The 18,563-nt window shown below is 37.8% G+C and overlaps 1 protein-coding gene across 1 annotated transcript; it reads right to left on the bottom strand.

Moving 5' to 3' along the window:
• Window positions 1-469: 469 nt before the first annotated feature.
• DET1 (DET1 partner of COP1 E3 ubiquitin ligase) lies at window positions 470-18,237 on the bottom strand. The gene is made up of 5 exons (XM_074234127.1): window positions 18,059-18,237; window positions 15,503-16,603; window positions 12,104-12,294; window positions 9,525-9,716; window positions 470-1,221 (listed from the first exon to the last, which is right to left on the bottom strand). The coding sequence occupies exons 2-5, from the start codon at window positions 16,586-16,588 to the stop codon at window positions 1,032-1,034; spliced, it is 1,659 nt and encodes a 552-aa protein (XP_074090228.1). The 5' UTR covers window positions 16,589-16,603; window positions 18,059-18,237; the 3' UTR covers window positions 470-1,031.
• Between the last annotated feature and the right edge of the window lie 326 nt (window positions 18,238-18,563).

Raw genomic sequence — 18,563 nt, 5'->3', positions numbered from 1 at the left:
CTTGATGGTGTAAGGCACTCATCATCCACCACTGACCTTGACATAGTTTACAGACACAATGCTTGCTTATGGCCAAGGTGCTATGAATTAGGCTTTCAATACTACAATTAACTACGAGAGGTAGCATGGTATAATGGAAAGAGAGTTCTGGACCTGGAATCAGGAGATATCTGAATTCAAATCCTGCCCCATTGACTTATACTTAATTTGTCTGAGACTTAGTTTCCTCATCTATAAAATGGGGATAACAAAACCAGAATTGTCTACCTCACATGGTTTTTTGTAAAGATCGAGTATAGGTAATTATGTAAAGTGTTTTGCAAAACTTAAAATACTCTACTTTGGCTAATTTTCAAGAAGTGATTATATTATTCATAGCCCCCACCTACTTTTTAAAAATCAAGAATCTGAAAAGCACAGCAAGGAATCTGAAATAATCGGAACAAAAAAAGTCTTCAAACTGCAGATATAAATAAGTAAGAAAATATGTCTTTATTTTTACTTAAAAAGACAGCCTCAGTTTTTGACTAAATGAAAAGGAATGAGCATGGTCTTAATCAGTTATTAGGTCTGGTCAAGATGGCAACCAATTGCTCTGCTTTAGGCTACATACCATTGTTAAGAAAAGAAGAAAGGGGTAAAAATAGTGGAAAACTCTCATCTACACCTCAATAAAATATATACACACAGAACACCTCCCCACACTCAAAATAATTAAAGGGCTTAATGCTGAGCAATTTCTTGTGGAAAAAAGTAGGAGACAGTTAAATTATTTGATAGCTAGATTGTTGTTTGCTTTTTAAAGTAAGTTATCCCGGGTCCAACTCCTCTCTTCTGGCTCATGTTTGAGTGACTATAGACCAACCAAGGCTCACCAACATAGACCTTGGTTCCAAAGGAATGATGCTGGCACCTGAAAGACTCTGCTTTCTAATCTGCAGAGATAGGAGTCTTAGAAGGCAAGTCTAAGTCTAAGTCTTAGAAGGCAAGACAACTTGGCTTTGGTGGGTCCCCAGTCTTTGGGCAAGATCCTATGTGCAGCTGTGTCTCATATGGAAGTTGACAACATATTCAGCATTCGTCCTTTGCACTGAAATGGCAAAGGGCTCAAAAGGGTGAAAGGTAAAGGCGACCAGGCGTCGAACAGTGTGGTTGATGGGGCGGCCCAGCAGGCCTGCCTGGATCTCAAACTTGAGCAGACCAGAGTCCCGGGCATAGAACCTGAATGGAGGAGAAAAAGAAGAAAAAGTAATAGTATTTAAATTCTTTACCATTTGAAGCTCTGCAGTGGGGAAGCTAACAAATGAACAATAAGCTTCTTTGCTCTCTCTATTATATCGGATCCAAAAGCAGCAAGCTATCAGTGGACAGAGGGCCATGTTTGGAGTCAGGATAACCTGAGTTCAAATTTGGCCTCAGATGTGTTCTAGCTATGTGACCCTGGGCAAGTCATTTAACCTCTTCCTCAGTTTCCTCATTTATAAAATGGGAACAATGATAGCACCTCCCTCCCAAGGTTGTTATGAGGATTAAATGAGATCTATTTATAAGGCATTTAGTTCAGTATAAGCATTTTATAAGGGTTATCTATCATTATATTTGTACCAGATTTTTAAAATAAATAGGTCTAAACAGCAAACTATGGAATCATAAATGTTTCAATTTTGCTATTCCTTGAGAATATTTTCTTTCCCAGTGACGACCTCAATTACAACCCAGACACCTTCAGAAGCCACTCATTTAAAAGGTGGACCCATTACAAAAAGTAAATTGTAACTTTGAAAATGTTAAACCTGGTACATTCCATTCAATGAAAATGTTAAATCTGGTACATTTTGTTCCATAAAATGTTATAGGCTTGCTTTCCTTTTAATAAATATGAAATCAAAGGCTTTCATAGACAATACAGCATGTTCAAGCAATTCACCTGAAAAGAACAAGGACCTAATGTCCTCAGTGAGAAGGACACAAGAATCAAACTGGTTTCAAGAAACAGTGGATAAATGTTCTTATGTAGTGATAGGTTTTGTTTTTTGTAAAATTTTTTTTGCATGTTTTCAACATTCATTTTCTATAATATTTTGAATTTCACCTTTTTATGTACTTCCTTCTCCCTCCCCATAACAGCACGATATACATGTCATATTATGAAAGAAGAATCAGAACAAAAGGGGGAAAAAATGAGAAAGAAAAAAACAAGTGAAAATAATATGCTTTAGTCTGTATTCAGACTCTTAAAGTTCTTTATGGATGTGGATGGCATTTTCCATCACAAGTCTTTGATCAAAGTTGATCATCATGGGGACTTCTGGCCAAGATGGCAGAGAAAAGCCAGGTCCTGTGCTAAGGTCTCCTGATTTTCCCCTCATAAACAATATGAAACAAATCTCTTAATGGAAATTCTATCAACAAAACCCAGAAAGAGAAGCTAGAAAAACAACAGGTACCTCAAGGTCTGTCTTCAGGTATTGGGGATTGGGGATGTGGCAAGTGTAGAGTGCTGATAGCCAGGCCCCCCCACCCCCCAGAGCCATCTAAGATCAGCCCCAGGGGCTTTTTGCTTTGAGAACCACTTCACTATGGGAACCAGAGAGCGGAGGCATGGCCGTGGGACTAACAGTCTGGGACTTACAGGAAGGGCCGGAGGGTAGGTCCTAGCCTCTACCACCCCCTCCTGGCTGTAAGGAGATATTACATTCAGTGAGAAAAGCCTCCAATACCCTCTACTAGCCACTCAGTGAGCAAAGCCTTCAGCACCCCCCATTGGCCATCTGGAGATACTACACTGAGTGAGTAAAACCTCCAGGAATCTTAATACCAAACTTCTGTGAACCAGTCTCTCCCCCAACACAAGATCTTAAGAAAATTAAGAAAGGCTGGAAAGGGGGGGGGGGGACTATAGAAAAATTCCTAAAGGAAAAGACCCTAATTCAGAGAGATGTAGAACCCCTGAGGAGAATATGATTTGAAGAAATCAGGAAGGAGTTTAAGAAAAAAATCAATTGGAAAATTTGGGAAACCAAACCCAAGAAAAAATTAATACCTTGCAACAAGAAAACAAATCCTTGGAAAAATACAATTGGACAAATGCAAAAAGAAAATAATTCTCTAAAAATCTCAAATGATCAAAGGGAAAATTCTCAGAAAAATAGAATTGACCAATTGGAAAAGGAGTTGCAAAAGGTAAATGAAGAAAGTTCTTCCCTAAAAAAAAGAACAGACTCTATGGAAACCAATGACTTCATAAGACAATAATAATTTGTTAAACAAAATCAAAAGATTGAGAAAAGTAGAAGAAAATGTTGAATAACTCGTCAGCAAAACCACTGACCTTGAGAATAAATCAAGGAAAGATAACCTACAAATTATTGGTCTTCCAAAAAACATTGAAGAAAAAAAAAAGCCTGGACTCAATATTACAGGATTTAGTGATGAAAAACTGCCCTGATATCATGGAACCAGAGTACAAAATACTTATTGAAAAACTACATCAATCCCCTCTGGAAAGGGATGCCAAAATGAAAACACCAAAGCATATTGTACCCAAATTCCAGAACTATCAGATAAAATAGAAAATCCTGCAAGCAGCCAGAAAGAAACAATTTAAATACCAAGGAGTCACAGTAAGGATTACACAGGACCTGGCAGCATCAACAATAAGGGATCAAAGGGCCTGGAATGCAATATTCCAAAAAGCAAGGGAGCTTGGAATGCAGCCAAGAATCCACTATCTGGCAAAACTGAGCCTTCTCTTCCAGGGGAAAAGATGGACATTTAATGAGATAGGAGACTTCCAACTTTTCCTGATGAAAAGACTAGAGCTTAATAGAAAATCTGGACTTCAAACAGGAGACTCAAGAGACACATGAAAAGGTAAAATTTTAAAAAGGGGAGGAAGGGAAAAAACTACCTGGAAAAACTTTAACAACCCTTGAGAATTGTAACTATATTAGGGAGAATTTAATTAGCCAGAAGAGATAGATATGCATGATTTATTTGAGAAACTGTTATCCAATAAGATGAAACTAGATATATCCTTACCTGGGAGAAAGACTCTAATAACTCTCAATAACTGTAATTATAGTAAAGAGAATAGCCAGAAGTGATGGACACTCAAGACCTTTCTGTAACTCACTCAGATAGAATAATTTAAAAACAATACCTCCTTAAAAAAAAGGGTTCAGTAAAGAGATGGGAGGATGCAGAAGACTGACATTACATTAGGAAGTACAAAGGACTTATTGTAATAGAGGGAAAGAAGGGAGGAGGTGAGAACTGCCTGAATCTTACTCTCATCAGATTGCTTTAAGTTAACACACTCAGTTAAATTAAGAAACTTGAGGCGGCTAGGTGGAGCAGTGGCTAGAGCACTGGCCCTGGAATCAGGAGTACCTGAGTTTGGATCCAGCCTCAGACACTTAATAATTACCTAGCTGTGTGGCCTTGGGCAAGCCACTTAACCCCATTTGCCTTGCAAAAAAACAAAACAAAACAAAACAAAACCCAGAATCCTACAGTATGCTGCTTACAAGAAACTCATCTGAAGCAGAGAGATACATATAAAGGTAATAAGTTGAAGCAAAATATATTTTGCTTCAGCCAAAGTGAAAAAAAGCCGGGGTAGCAATCTTTATCTCAGACAAAGCAGCTGCAAAAATAGATAGCATTAGAAGAGATAAGGAAGGAAACTATATCCTCCTAAAAGGTACCACAGACAATAAAGTAATTTCAATACTAAATATCTATGCATGCAATGGTATAGCATCCAAATTCCTAGAGAAGTTGAAGGAATTAAGGAAGATATAGACAGCAAAAACTCTACTAGTGGGCAACCTCAACCTCCCACTCTCAGATTTAGATAACTCTAACTATAAAATAAACAAGAAGGAAGTTAAAGGAGGTAAATAGATTGTTAGAAAACCTAGATATGATAGATTTATAGGAAATTGAATGGTGATAGAAAGGAGTATACTTTCTTTTCTGCAGTACATGGCACTTACACAAAAATTAACCATGTACTAGGGCATAAAAACCTAATGATCAATTGCAGAAAGGTAGAAATAGTGAAAACATCTTTCTCAGATCATAATGCAATAAAAATCACATGCAATATTGGGCCAGGGAGATAAAGACTCAAAACTAATTGGAAACTAAATAACCTGATTTTAAAGAATGAGTAGATCAAACAACAAATTACAGAAAGAACTGATTATTTCATCCTAGATAATGACAATAATGAAACAACATACCAAAACCTATGGGATACACTCAAAGAGGCTGTCAGGGGATATATTATATCTTTAAATGCTCATATGAATAAATTAAAGAAAGATGAAATCAATGAATTAAATATGCAACTAAAAAATTAGAGAAAGAACAAATTAAAAACTCCCAGTTAAATACCAAATTAGAAATTCTAAAAATTAAAGGAGAAATTAATAAAATCAAAAGCAAGAAAACTATTGAACTAATAAATAAAACCAAGAGCTGGTTTTATGAAAAAAACAATAAGATTTTGACAAAATACACCACCAATTTGATCAAAAAAAAAAAAAGAAGAAAACCAAATTGCCAGTATCATAAATGAAAAAAAGGTGAACTCACCACCAATGAGGAGGAAATTAAAGTAATAATTCTGAATTATTTTGCCCAACTCCATGCCAATAAATTTGATAATCTAAATGAAATGGAGGAATATTTAGAAAAATATGATGCCTAGGTTAAATGAAGAAGAAATTAAATACCTAAATAATTCTATCTCAGAAAAAGAAATTCAGGGTGGCTAGGTGGCACAGTGGATAGAGCACCAGCCCTGGAGTAAGGAGTACCTGAGTTCAAATCCAGCCTCAGACACTTAATAATTACCTAGCTATGTGGCTTTGGGCAAGCCACTTAACCCTGTTTGCCTTAAAAAAAAAAACACTAAAAAAAAAAAGAAATTCAACAAGCCATTATTGAACTCCCTAAGAAAAAATCTCCAGGGCCAGAAGGATTCACAAGTGAATTCTACCAAACATTTAAGGCACAGTTGGTTCCAATTCTATATAAATTCTTTGGAAAAATAGGTGAAGACAGAACTCTGCCTAACTCTTTCTATAACACCAATATGGTGCTGATACCCAAGAAAGAGTTAAAACAGAGAAAGAAAATTATAGACCTATTTCCCTGATGAACATAGATGCAAGAATTTTAAATAAAATCTTAGCAAAACGACTAGAAAGTTATCACTAGGATAATACATTATGACCAAGTAGGATTTATACCAGGAATGCAGGGTTGCTTCAGTATTAGGAAAACTGTTAGTATAATTAATTATATCAATAACAAACCTTTCAGAAATCATATGATTATATCAATAGATTCTGAAAAAAGATTTTGACAAAATACACCACCCATTCCTACTAAAAACACTAGAGATCATAGGAATAAATGGATTGTTCCTTAGAATAATAAACAGCATTTAGTTTAAAACATCAACAAGCATTATATGCAATGGGGACAGACTTGAGGCATTCCCAATAAGATCAGGGGTGAAACAAGGATGCCCACTATCACCACTACTATCCAATATCGTATTAGAAATGTTAGCTTCAGCAATAAGAGAAGAAATTGAAGGAATTAGAATAGGGAAGAGACAAAACTCTCACTCTTTGCATACAACATGATGGTATACCTAGAGAATCCCAAAAAATCATCTAAAAAACTACTAGAAATAATTTACAACTTTAGCAAAGTCACAGGATATAAAATAAACTCTCATAAATCCTCAACATTTCTATATATGACGAGCAAGATACAGCAGAAAGAGCTAGAAAGAAATCCCAATGAAAGTAACCTCAGACAATATAAAATACCTGGGAGTCTACCTGTCAAGGCAGACTCGGAAACTTTTTGAAAACAATTACAAAACACTTCTCACACAAATAAAATCAGACTTAAATAACTAGGCGAATATCAACTGCTCATGGATAGGCCAAGCAAATATAATAAAAGTGACAATTCTACCAAAATTAAATTACTTGTTTAGTGCCCTACCAATCAAAATTCCAAAAAATTACTTCAATGAGTTTGAAAAAAATACATATGGAGAAATAAAAAGTCAAGAATCTCCAGGGATTTAATGAAAAAAAGTATAAACGAAGGTGGCTTAGTCCTACCATATCTAAAATTATATTATAAAGCATCAGTCATCAAAACTGTCTGGTATTGGCTAAGAAATAGAGTGGTGGATCAGTGGAATAGACTAGGTGCAGTAGCAAGAAATGATTACAGTAATCTGCTGTTTGATAAACCCAAAGAGTCCAGCCATTGTGATAAAAACTCTCTCTTCGATAAAAAACTGTTGGGAAAATTGGAAGTTAGTATGGAAAAAACTTGGATTAGACCAACACCTCGCACCCTATACCAAAATAAGATCAAAATGGATACAGGATCTTGACATAAAAAAGAATATTATAAGCAAACTAGAAGATCAAGGAGTAGTTTTTCAGATCTATGGAAAGGGAAGCAGTTTATGACTAAGGAAGAGATGAAGAACATCACTAAAAACAAACTAGATGATTTCAATTACATTAAATTAAAAAGCTTTTGCACAGATAAAACCACTGTAACCAAGATCAAAAGAAATGCACTAAATTGGAAAACAATTTTTATGACTAGTGTTTCTGACAAAGGATTCATCTCTAAAATATACAGAGAAATGAGTCAAATTAAAAAAAAAAAGAGAAGCCATTCCCCAAAGACAAATGGTCAAAGGATATGCAAAGGCAATTTACAGATGAGGAAATCAAAGCAATTCATAATCATATGAAAAACTGCTCTAAATCACTAATTATTAGAGAAATGCAAATTAAAACATCTCTAAGGTACCACCTCACACCTCTCAGATCATGACTAGAAAGAACAATGATCAATGTTGGAAAGGATGTGGGAAATCTGGGACACTAAATACATTGTTGGTGGAGCTGTGAACTCATCCAACTTTTCTGGAGAACAATTTGGAATATGCCCAAAGGGCAATAAAAATGTGCATACCCTTTGATCCAGCAATACCACTACTGGGTCTACAGCCTGAAGAGATCAAGAAAAAAGGTAAAAACATCATCTGTACAAAAATGTTCAAAGCAGCTCTGTTTGTGGTGGCAAAGAAATAGAAACTGAGGGTAAGTCCATCAATTGAGGAATGGCTTACAAACTGTGGTATATGTATGTGATGGAACACTACTGTTCTATTAGAAACCAGGAGAGATGGGAATTCTGGGAAGCCTGTAAGAATTTGCATGAACTGATGCTGAGCAACATGAACAGAACCAGAAGAACATTGTACACCCTAACAACAACCAGGGAGTGATGATCAACCTTAATGGACTTGCTCATACCAATAGGGCAGCAAGCAGGCACAATTTTGGGGTGTCTGTGATGGAGAATGCCATCTGTATCCTGAGAAAGAATTGTGGAGTTTGATCAAAGACCTTTATTTTTTAAAAAAAAGTTGTCTTCTTATGTAATTCTGCTATATCTCATACTATATGTTTCTTCCTTAAGGATATGATTTTTCTCTCATCATATTCAACTTAGATCAATCCATACCTTCTGTGGGGGGGTGGGGGGGAGGAAAGCAAGACTGGAGGGAAAAATAAAAAAAAATTTTGATCATCACAGAATGTTGCTGTTAAGATGCACAATGTTCTCCTGGTTCTGCTCACTTCACTCAGCATTGTGATAGATTTTCATAATCAGCATGGATTAGTAAAAAAAAAAAAAAAACACTAAACTTATCAGGAAATCTAGATTCTAGTCCTAGTTTTAACTACAAACAAGTTATGTGATTATGAGCATGTGGCTAAATCTCTTTGGATCTTATTTTGTCTACTAAATCTAAGTGTTGAGTGAGTTTATCTCTTAGATCCCTTTCAGTTCTAAAATTTTATGATTCTTTAAGTATGGAGATACCTTATATAGAATAGTATCATTACTTAAGTATACTTATGTGCACTGTAATTCCCAGCTGAAAATATCCCAAAATAGAAAAGACCTTCTAATCTTACCTATTCAACAAAATGCCCAAATTCCCAAACAGCCTCTGCATATGCAAACTACCAGGCCACAAGCAGCTAATCTGATGATTTGGAAGTATAAATAAACTACATGCATTGACTTTACAAATTAAAATTATGTGATGGATTATTGGGATAATCACACAATACCCTTTTCTGGATATCTTTAAAATGAAAAGGCATACATATTTATTACTTAAATAGTTCATCTGGTAACAAGATACAGGCATAGAATACTTGTGAAATGCCTTCTATCACTATGCTAGAGAAAAGTAGTAAGCAAATTATAGAAATGATTGACAAAAGTCATCATGTAGCCCACTATTTTATAAACTTTCTAATAAGCACATGAAGCTCCAGGAAACAGGATAAGTAGAAAGGACTGCACAATGATGCAAACCAAAATGACTTCTGGCACCAGAGAACTGAATGGGCAGTTAGCTTCCTCATTTCTTCAATATATTGTACCTGATCGGGTGATCTCCACAAGTCTTGGGCCGCTCCATAACTGACACCCACTTATCATCATAGCTGAAGAGAGACAGATCGAGGTAGGGACTGCCACTATATGATTGGGCACTGATGGGGAGCTGACCAAGCAGCCGCCTTATTGCCTCTGTATGCCCTCCATATTTCGCATTTACAATAGTGTCTTTAAACCTGAAAATAAATCAGTATAGCAGAAAGACAACAGAGGAGACATTGTTAGATAGCACAGAATACAAATTTAAGAGTTTAAATCTAAAAACTTTTGGGTTTGTAGATACAATAATATTTTTGCGAACAATATAACAGCCTATTAGTTGCCAATATAATAACTCAAAATAGTAGAAAAAGAGGGAATTCTGTTTCTAAAGATACATTTCACTTCAAATTACAGGCTCAGAAATGGGGAGATGTGAAATTACACATGTCAAAGGATATTAATAAAGAAAGACTATAGACAGAGATTGACACATAAACTGGAATCCCTCAATTGATCCTGACGTGTTATGTGAGCATGAGCAAGTCATTTACCCCTCTCAATGTATAAAATGGGAATACCTGTCATGAATAAGTATCTCACAAAGCTGTTAAGACAGTCAAATGAGGAAAAACTTGTGCAGAGCACTTTGCAAACCTTAAAATGCTATATAAATTTTAACCATTGTAAAATAAGGTGAGTGTTTGTGGCTATAGCTGAAGTCCATGAATAAAAGACAACTTTAGAAACTCACTCCTAAATCAATAGGTTTCAAACCCATTAAAAAAAAAATCTGAATTATAGGAATTTCTAAATAGAAAGCCTCTCTGGAACTCTTCCAGCAGGAGACTTTGTATCATGATGTTCCTAATTTGCTTATTTTTAAAAGGCAAAAAGTCAGCAGTGTATAAAGTTTGATACTTCCGTTGCTTCTTCTGGGTCTGCATTTCTATAGTTACCAGTATCAATGATAGTAGACAGACAGTACTTTAGCACAACAGAGTACCTTGTATATGGAAGACACTCAATAAATACCATATTAGCTCAAAATTAGACTTCCCTTCCAAGATAAGAGATACAAAACTTCCATCTTAGAAATAAGCATGTTCACATATATTATGAAGGTACCAACATTTTTCTCAATTCAAATAAAGCTGTCTATTCATTTTTCTTACTGTTCTACTTTGTTGCCCTTTTTTACATAATTTCCCAGTCTTGGTGTAAAATAAAAAACTAACTTTTGAATCAAAGACAACATTCCTAAGATTACTAGAAAATAATATAGATGCAATTATAGCTCCCACTTAGATTTTGTCTGAGGCAAGCTTGGGAAATAACGCACCTTATATTCTAATCAATAAGGTATTGTTGAATGAATAGCTTCAATACTGGTCTTTTTACTAAAAATAATGGAGCGGCAGTTCTCAAAAGTTCAAAAATATTTAATATTGTTAGTCTAAAAAATCAAAGTAAAAGAGAACAATTACTATTTTGTTTCCCTAGATTATCAGTTTAGCTTTGATTTCTGATTCTTGTGATAGAAGAATACATATTTCAACTTGACATAATCTTAGTATATAATATAAAACTAAATTTTGGACTGCAAATATTATCTTCTATGAAGCCTGGACAACATTCTCTATTCCCAGGATTACCGGAATGGAGTTTTATAATCAGCTCTTTATTCAATATTACCCAATACAACTCCTAATATCTCTCTCATGGCCTGTTAAATGATTTCAAGGAAAAAATTAGATATGCTTGCTGAAAGCTTTCTGCACATCTTCAAATCAAGAAACTCCTGATATAAGATTTAAAAAAAAGTGGTCCATCTAAACACTTCTCATACCCTATGCTCAAAATTTCCAGAGGACTTCTGCTACTTAGCCCTTACTTCCTTACATTTTTTTTTACTCTCCTACATGAACACTCTAGTCCATCCAAAGTAGGCTATTCATCATTCCTCAAACATGTAATGCCCTTTTATCTCTGCAGCTCTGTTCATAGTTTTTCCAATGTGGAATGCCTTTCCTCAACACTTGCCTAAGTCCTTCCTTTCCTTCAAGACCCAACTCAAGTCTCATCTTCCATGATGCCTTCTTAAACTGACATGGCTCCCTTTACTAGTTTCCTATAGCACTTATCATTTGATATTTACTGTCCAAATTGTTATCAATCTATTAGGGAGGTGCTACATAAATATTTGTTTGTTGAAGTGAATTTGTTCCATTTCCAGACTAGATTTGTAATACTTCTCAAGAACAGGAACAATGTTTTCTAACTCTTTGGAACCCAAGCATAGTGTCCTGTAGGGTATCAAATAATGACATAATTTCAAAAATAGAAGAGAGACTTTAAAATCAATCATTTTTCCTTCCCTACCATACTAGATGAAGAACCAGAGTTTAGATAGAATAAGTGCCTTAGAGCCAGCAATAAGTACCCATGTCTTGACCCTTGGATCTAGGCCCTCTTCCCACTACACCACAAAGCTTAACTCAAAGTTAAAGTAACTGGTATTGGTCTATGACCAAAATTAGGTCAGGAAAGATCTACTTTTTGACAGCCTATTTCAGTAGCTCACCGGCGCTGGATCTGCCTAGCAAAGTTGTTGCTAGAAGCTGAACAAGGAAACTGGACAGCCTCACTGTGCAGGGTAGCATTGCGGAACAGGTCACAGAAATTCTCGAAGAGCTCCAACAACTCATCCGAGGTGTTCTCAAACACTGCTATCACCTCTGTTGTCACCATATTGTACACAACAAAGAAGGAAGGCTGGAAAAGAACAATAAAGCTAAGTGTTAGCTGAGTGTAACCCAGGTGGCTAGGGTGACCCTTTATATTGCGCTAAAAATTCAAGCTACTAAAGAGAAACAAGAAAACATCCCCACTCTATGGGTCAATGAGGAAATGGGTCCCTTGGCTTTAGGTGCCTCAGGAAGGTTCCATGGGCTTTAGCAGTCAAATGCCTCTACGGTAATTGTATTTGAAATTATCAAGTTGGCCAGGTTAAAAAAAAGATTTTCAATCTTTCATTTCAAACCGTGTGCTTCAATTTCCCTCTCCAACTGTTTCTTCTTTCTTTGCTCCCCAACTACTCTGAGATAAAAAAAAAACATTTTTAAAGTGCCAGATTTAATTTTATTTCCTGCTGGGGAAGTGATTTGCAGCCCAGCGTTGGCTGCTGACAGATTATTTTCTCCTGTGTATGTACAGTTGAAAGTTCGTTTTTTGGCATCTATTTTTCCTCTTAACATTTCCAACATGCAGAGAGGCACCTTAAGTACATTGTGTTTTGAAGCTGCCTCAGAAAGTTGTGTCCCAGCAGCATCCTGCTGCTGGACAAATGAAAATCCAGAGAGGCATTTACCATTTCTTTCTTGACAGATGCTCTTTTGGCCAAAAGCATCTGTATTATCTATGTGGAATTTACAGTAATTAGAACCATGGGGGGGCAAGGCAGTGATGGGAGGGAAAGAAGCAGAAGGACCTTAAGTTCATTCAAATGCCACAGGTGGAAGTACCCATAGTTACTTGGGAGTTCAGATTTTTTTAGAATGGACACCTAGATGCCCAATTCTCTCATATTGCTCCTTAGTTTGTTTATACAATAATATGACAATAAGAGCCCTGGGATTTTTCCAGGATGAATGGAATGCCAAACTGATATCATCTGTTGGTTTCATCCAGGAAAATGAAGTTATCAGATATTCAGTAATTTTGATTTGGGTTGGATCTGCATTTCCATTACCTGCTTTTGATGCAAACAGTTCATGTTACAATTGTGGCATCTAGTATAGTCAAGATAATGAATTTTTCCTATAATCTGATAACCAAATTCCTAAATCCCACTCCAAGGCTTCATATTTAAATACACTTTTTACTCATTCATCTTCATAATTCCCATAGAAAGTAATGGATTTTAGAAGAAGTGGGCACAGAAAGTTTCAGTTTGAGGCCACAAATTATGTAAGAAAAGAATTGTATCCTAGCATCCTAATTTCTCAAGCCACAGTTACACTGTGTAAGTTCAGAGAAAAAAAATGAGTTTAGTTAGGGGATCAAAAGACAGTAAGTAATTTGGTAATTTATTCACCAAAATGAAAATTTTCACCCAAATAACAGACTTTCCTGCTTCAAGTCTTGACTGATTGATGTATTTTCTATAAATCTGGGTGAGCTTTCTGATTTGTTTAACAAAGGCATCACAGAAAGAGTTCAGCTATGCATGTTACAAGATTATTACATGAATATGCAACAGGTTTCCCTTCAACAAGTTTTCAGAAAAGTAATGGGATAGATAGGTATTCATTAATGATGATTAAATGAGCTCACCAGCTGGTAACTGATGGGAAGAATAAAAGTTTCTGGGTTCATCAGAGTTTCCACTAACAACTGAATCTTTTTATGGATCAAATAATCCACTTCTGAGAGGAAACAGGTTGAAATTATTTTTCCATAAGCTAACTAATAAGCTTTTTTTTGAGTCCCACACAGATATCTAGTAGAGCTAGTTTTTAACCTAGAGTTTATGACCCATGGAAACGATTCTGATAGCTCTACTTTAATATAATTGGTTTCCATTATAATCCTGTGTATTTTATTTTATACATTTAATATATATTACTCTGAAAAAGTGTCCATAGCCTTCACCTGCCTACCAAAGAGGTCCAAGACACAAAACAATTAAGAACTTACACTCCAGATAAATGGTTTGGATGTATTTTTTGGCTTGCTATGGACAGATGAGTCTCAACTATTTATGAAACAATATGGTACTACTAGGCAGGTAAATAGCACAAACATCACCCAAGCTGACTGATTTTTCTCTCTCTGTCCAATTCAGAAAGAAAAATTCCAAGAAAAAAGGCAGTGTTCTCTACTTCGAGATCAAATTTCAAATCATTTATTTTCTAGGTCTTTGGGTGCTCTTAAAACATAACTGATCCTACTGATCTTTAAGAATTCTCTTCTTTCTATATGCACTTTAAAAATAGTTAATAAGCTAGTTTTCACCAAAACTGAATAGACAGAAGTTGAACATTTTACTCAATATGCAAAAAACTGTGTAGTGAGCCCTCACAGACAAACAGTCCTGATGATTCAAAAGCTAAATAAAAGAGCTTGTGGATCAGGAAGTCCTTTATTACTTCTATTTTGTTTTGATTTTTTAGTGTTCAGTGGTCCCTCTTTTAGCATGGGGACAAGTCAGTAAAAGAAGTGAAACTCAAATCGATCAAATTATGTTTATTAATTGCTTTATAAAAAAGTCTAGTGAGGGAGTTGACATTTTAATTACTGAATGTGAAAATGAGATTTCCAATTACTGGAACATTTCATTTTATCTTCATAGTCTGCCCCCATAAGCAGAGCTAAGTCACTCAGGGTGGACAAATTTTCTATGGACAGCAGAAGCTTACCTGCTAATGAATTTTTGAACTTTCACTAGAGAACCTTGAAAATGCAATCACCTCAGAGTAATAAAATGAAATCAGACACATAACCACCAAAATCTCATAAGGATAGATTTTCAGCACTTATCTGCATAATAATTAAGAGATCTCCCAAAATATCTGGAAGAAAAAGTAAAAGATCTCTAGACCACTGTAGGAAACAAAAGCTAGGGAAAAAGAAGTTGATTTTGACTTTTGTAAAACAAAAGTAAACAAAAGACTATGAAAATTGAACACAACTTCAGGCCCCTAGAGTTAACAGTGCAAAAATAGGGCAATGAATGATGCGGATATAGACATAAAGAAAGAACACCTTCAGGTGTCAGAGGAACTGAATTCAAATCCCACCTCTGATGCTCATCAACTATGTAACCTTGGGCAAATCACTTAACCCCCCTTGCCTTTAATTTCTTCTTTTGCAAAGTGAGAGGGTTTGGAGTTGCAGTGCTAGAGGATCCCTATGAGCTTACAACAGATATGTATGGTCCCTCACTCTAAATCTCTCATTAAGGCTGAACATCATCCAATACCTGTGAAGGGTCTGTGACCCGTAGTGTCACTACATCTTCACTAGTGTACTTGATAAAGAGGTGATTTTCATCTAGAAGTTGCATCTTCCACATGCGCAACTGTCGAAGTTGGTCAAAATATTGGAAGAAGCGCCTCTTGGCCATGGCACTACCATCCTGCTCTGCTCGGCGCCACAAATATACCAACAGCCGGTGCTTTAGGGAATTAATGAAGGGCTCCTTGTAGGGATTGGCCATGCCTGTTTGGCTATCTCTCTGTACCTCAGGGTAGACAGCTGATAGGGTGAGCAGGTCATCCTCATAGCAGAATCGACCAATGGTACGCACATCAATAAAGGTGCCCTCAGGAGTGACCTGGAAGACATGAATGGTCTGCTGCTGTACTGAAAGAATGGCTAGTATGTTCTTATATAAGTATAGCCCTTGATTGTGGGACAAGATCACTTTATCACATTTGAATGTGCGAGTATCACACAACCTGCCAGTGTGAAGATCAATGATATGAAGGGAATAGTCTTCCAAAGGGGAGCGGGGATTTGGTGTCACTGACTCACTGTTGCGATATACTTCATAAAAAGGAGGGTGAGGCTCTTCTGGGAGGTAGGCGGCAGAACCCACAATGACACAGCGGCAATCATCTGTGAAGAGGCTACACTCACGATTTAGATGTTCACCATTAGCAGCTACATTAGTGATATGCAACAAGACGAAGAAGCGTTCAAAGAGTCGGCCTCGGATGTTGACTGACCTCTGGTCATTGCCATTTGCCAAAATTTCACCCTCATAGCCCTGCAGTAGGTCCTCTGCTGCTTGGCAGCCCTGGTACTCATAAATCTCCAGTGATGTCTGGTCTGAAGAAAAGGCAATAAAATAGCGGCCATCAGGTGAAAATTTTCGCAGGAAGCAAGGTGGTTTTTCCACATTAACCACAGTAAAGTTGGGGAAGACATTCTGGTGGAATACTCGAACCTGGTGCCAATGAGTACCAGCCTTGCCTGAACTGATACGCCGACGCTCCAAGCGGTGGATGACATTTTGGTTCTGGATTCTTCGAGGTTTGATTGTTGGAACATCATGATCCATCATCACAGCATCTTATTTCTGGATGATTAAGAGCAGAGGTTCACACATTAAAAGAAATAAAAAAAAAAAAAACAACCAAAAAATCCCAAGTTCCCTTTCCACAAACACATCATCTCAGGGTTTACCAAAAATCTTTTACCTTAGTGACATGGAAACAATAAAATTCAAGTCTGTATCCTGAACATGAGAACAACAGAAGAACCTAATTCAGAAAATATATCTCAAGTATGCTTAACTATAAGGTGTTTACATCAAAACTATCTGAATATTATAAGTGAATTCAGAGTAAGAATTCAAAGTAAGAATCACTTTCCTAAAACATGTTAAGTCATCTTAAATAACTTTTTTATCAGGAGCCGCAAGGTAGAGCATGAACTCTTTTTAAGAATGATTTATGAAACAAAAAAAAGAATGATTTATGAAGCATTAATTCAAGTTTAATTTCATTTGAACATTTATTAAGTATAGTACCCAGAACATAGTAAATACTTAATAAATGCTGGTGATTAACTACTTAACTATTTATGAGGAGCCCTATAAAGTACTATTTTAGTTAAAGACAAGGCTTTGGTTCCTCCAGCCCCCATTCTATGCTGCTCTTTTGCTGACAATCACTAAAAATCAAGCTTAATAGAAAAGTTCAGAAAGATAGTTTCATAATGACATGCCACTTTTATTTTTTCTCTGCAATGTTCTCCTCTCCTTACCCCCCAACAAGATTCAACCCCTCAGAACGGATATTGGACTGGAAGGAAGAGGCCCCTGGCTTCTGATTAAACTCTCCCACTCATGCTGGTTTTCTAAATTACTAAGTCTCTCTGAAACTCAATTTCATGGGATCACAGGATTCAGAGTTTTTAAAAAAACAACCCTCGGATCATTCTCAACCTTTTTCAATCTTGCTACCCTTTGGCTTCAAGTGAACTTTTTTTGGTTTCAGCATCATCAAAGTATTCTCGAGTTTACCATGCAAGTGCATACAAGAAATCAAGAGACTCGTTTTTCGTACAGAACTCTTTATTCGGCGTGTAACATTTTTGGAACCATAACCACTAACACTACTTCCGACAGGGAAACGTAGTCATCGTCCAATTCTTCCCTCAAAACCCTTGCCAAGTTGCTCAGTCCCCTGCCAGCCTGGGGAGCCCGCTCTAGTCAAAGCCTTTCCCCGTTCCGGCCGGGGCCAAACAAAGGCCCGAGCAGGGCAGCGCGAGCCCCGGGGCCGCCGGCGGCCAGGCCGGGCTCCCCGAGGGTGGGCGGGAACCGGAGGGGCCTTTTCCAGCTCTAACCATGCAGACTTGGACTCCACGAGGGAAGACAACTTTTCGGGGGGGGGGTCGCAGGTTCTCCCCCAAGAAAACAGGAGGAAGAGGCGGGAGAGGGAGCTGGGGGGAGGGGGCTGCGCGAGGCCGGGCCGGGAGGAGGCCCGAGAGCCCGAGAGGCGGCGGGGCGGGGGAAGGGGAGCGTCCTCACCCGTCCGTCCCGCGCCCCCCGTCGCGCCGGGCTCAGGGGGCCGGGGCGAGGGGATCCCTAGGCTGCGCCGGCCGCGCTCCGACGGCCGCCACGGCGGCCCCCGCCATGTTGCCACTGACGCCGGCAGCCGGCGACAACGGCCGGGATCGCCCCGTCGCCCCCCTCCCCCCACCCCCGGCCCGCCGACGGAAGTGAAGATCATAGAGGCGGAAGCGTGCGGGGACGACGAGGCGCCCGGCCGGCCACAGCGCCCCCTGGTGTCCGGAGGCCGCCCCGAGCCCCCCCCCCCCCCCCCGCGGCTGAAACACGTCTGCTCTTGTTACAGACGGGGAAACTGAGACCCCGAGAAGAGGGGAAGGCTCACTTCTCACAGAGCCACGCCTCTGACCCGTCCACGAGCTGCTATTATATCGTACAGGGTGTGATAGTCCTGGATAATTCTTCAGTCCGTTGAATTGTATGTCTTGGTCCAAAATAGCAACCCCCAGAGCAAAGCCAAACTGGA

This window comes from Macrotis lagotis, chromosome 4, assembly GCF_037893015.1.
Source record: "Macrotis lagotis isolate mMagLag1 chromosome 4, bilby.v1.9.chrom.fasta, whole genome shotgun sequence".
Taxonomy (NCBI): Eukaryota; Metazoa; Chordata; class Mammalia; order Peramelemorphia; family Peramelidae; genus Macrotis; species Macrotis lagotis.
The sequence above is the reverse complement of the archived record's forward strand: the minus strand, read 5'-3'. Positions and strand labels throughout refer to the sequence as shown.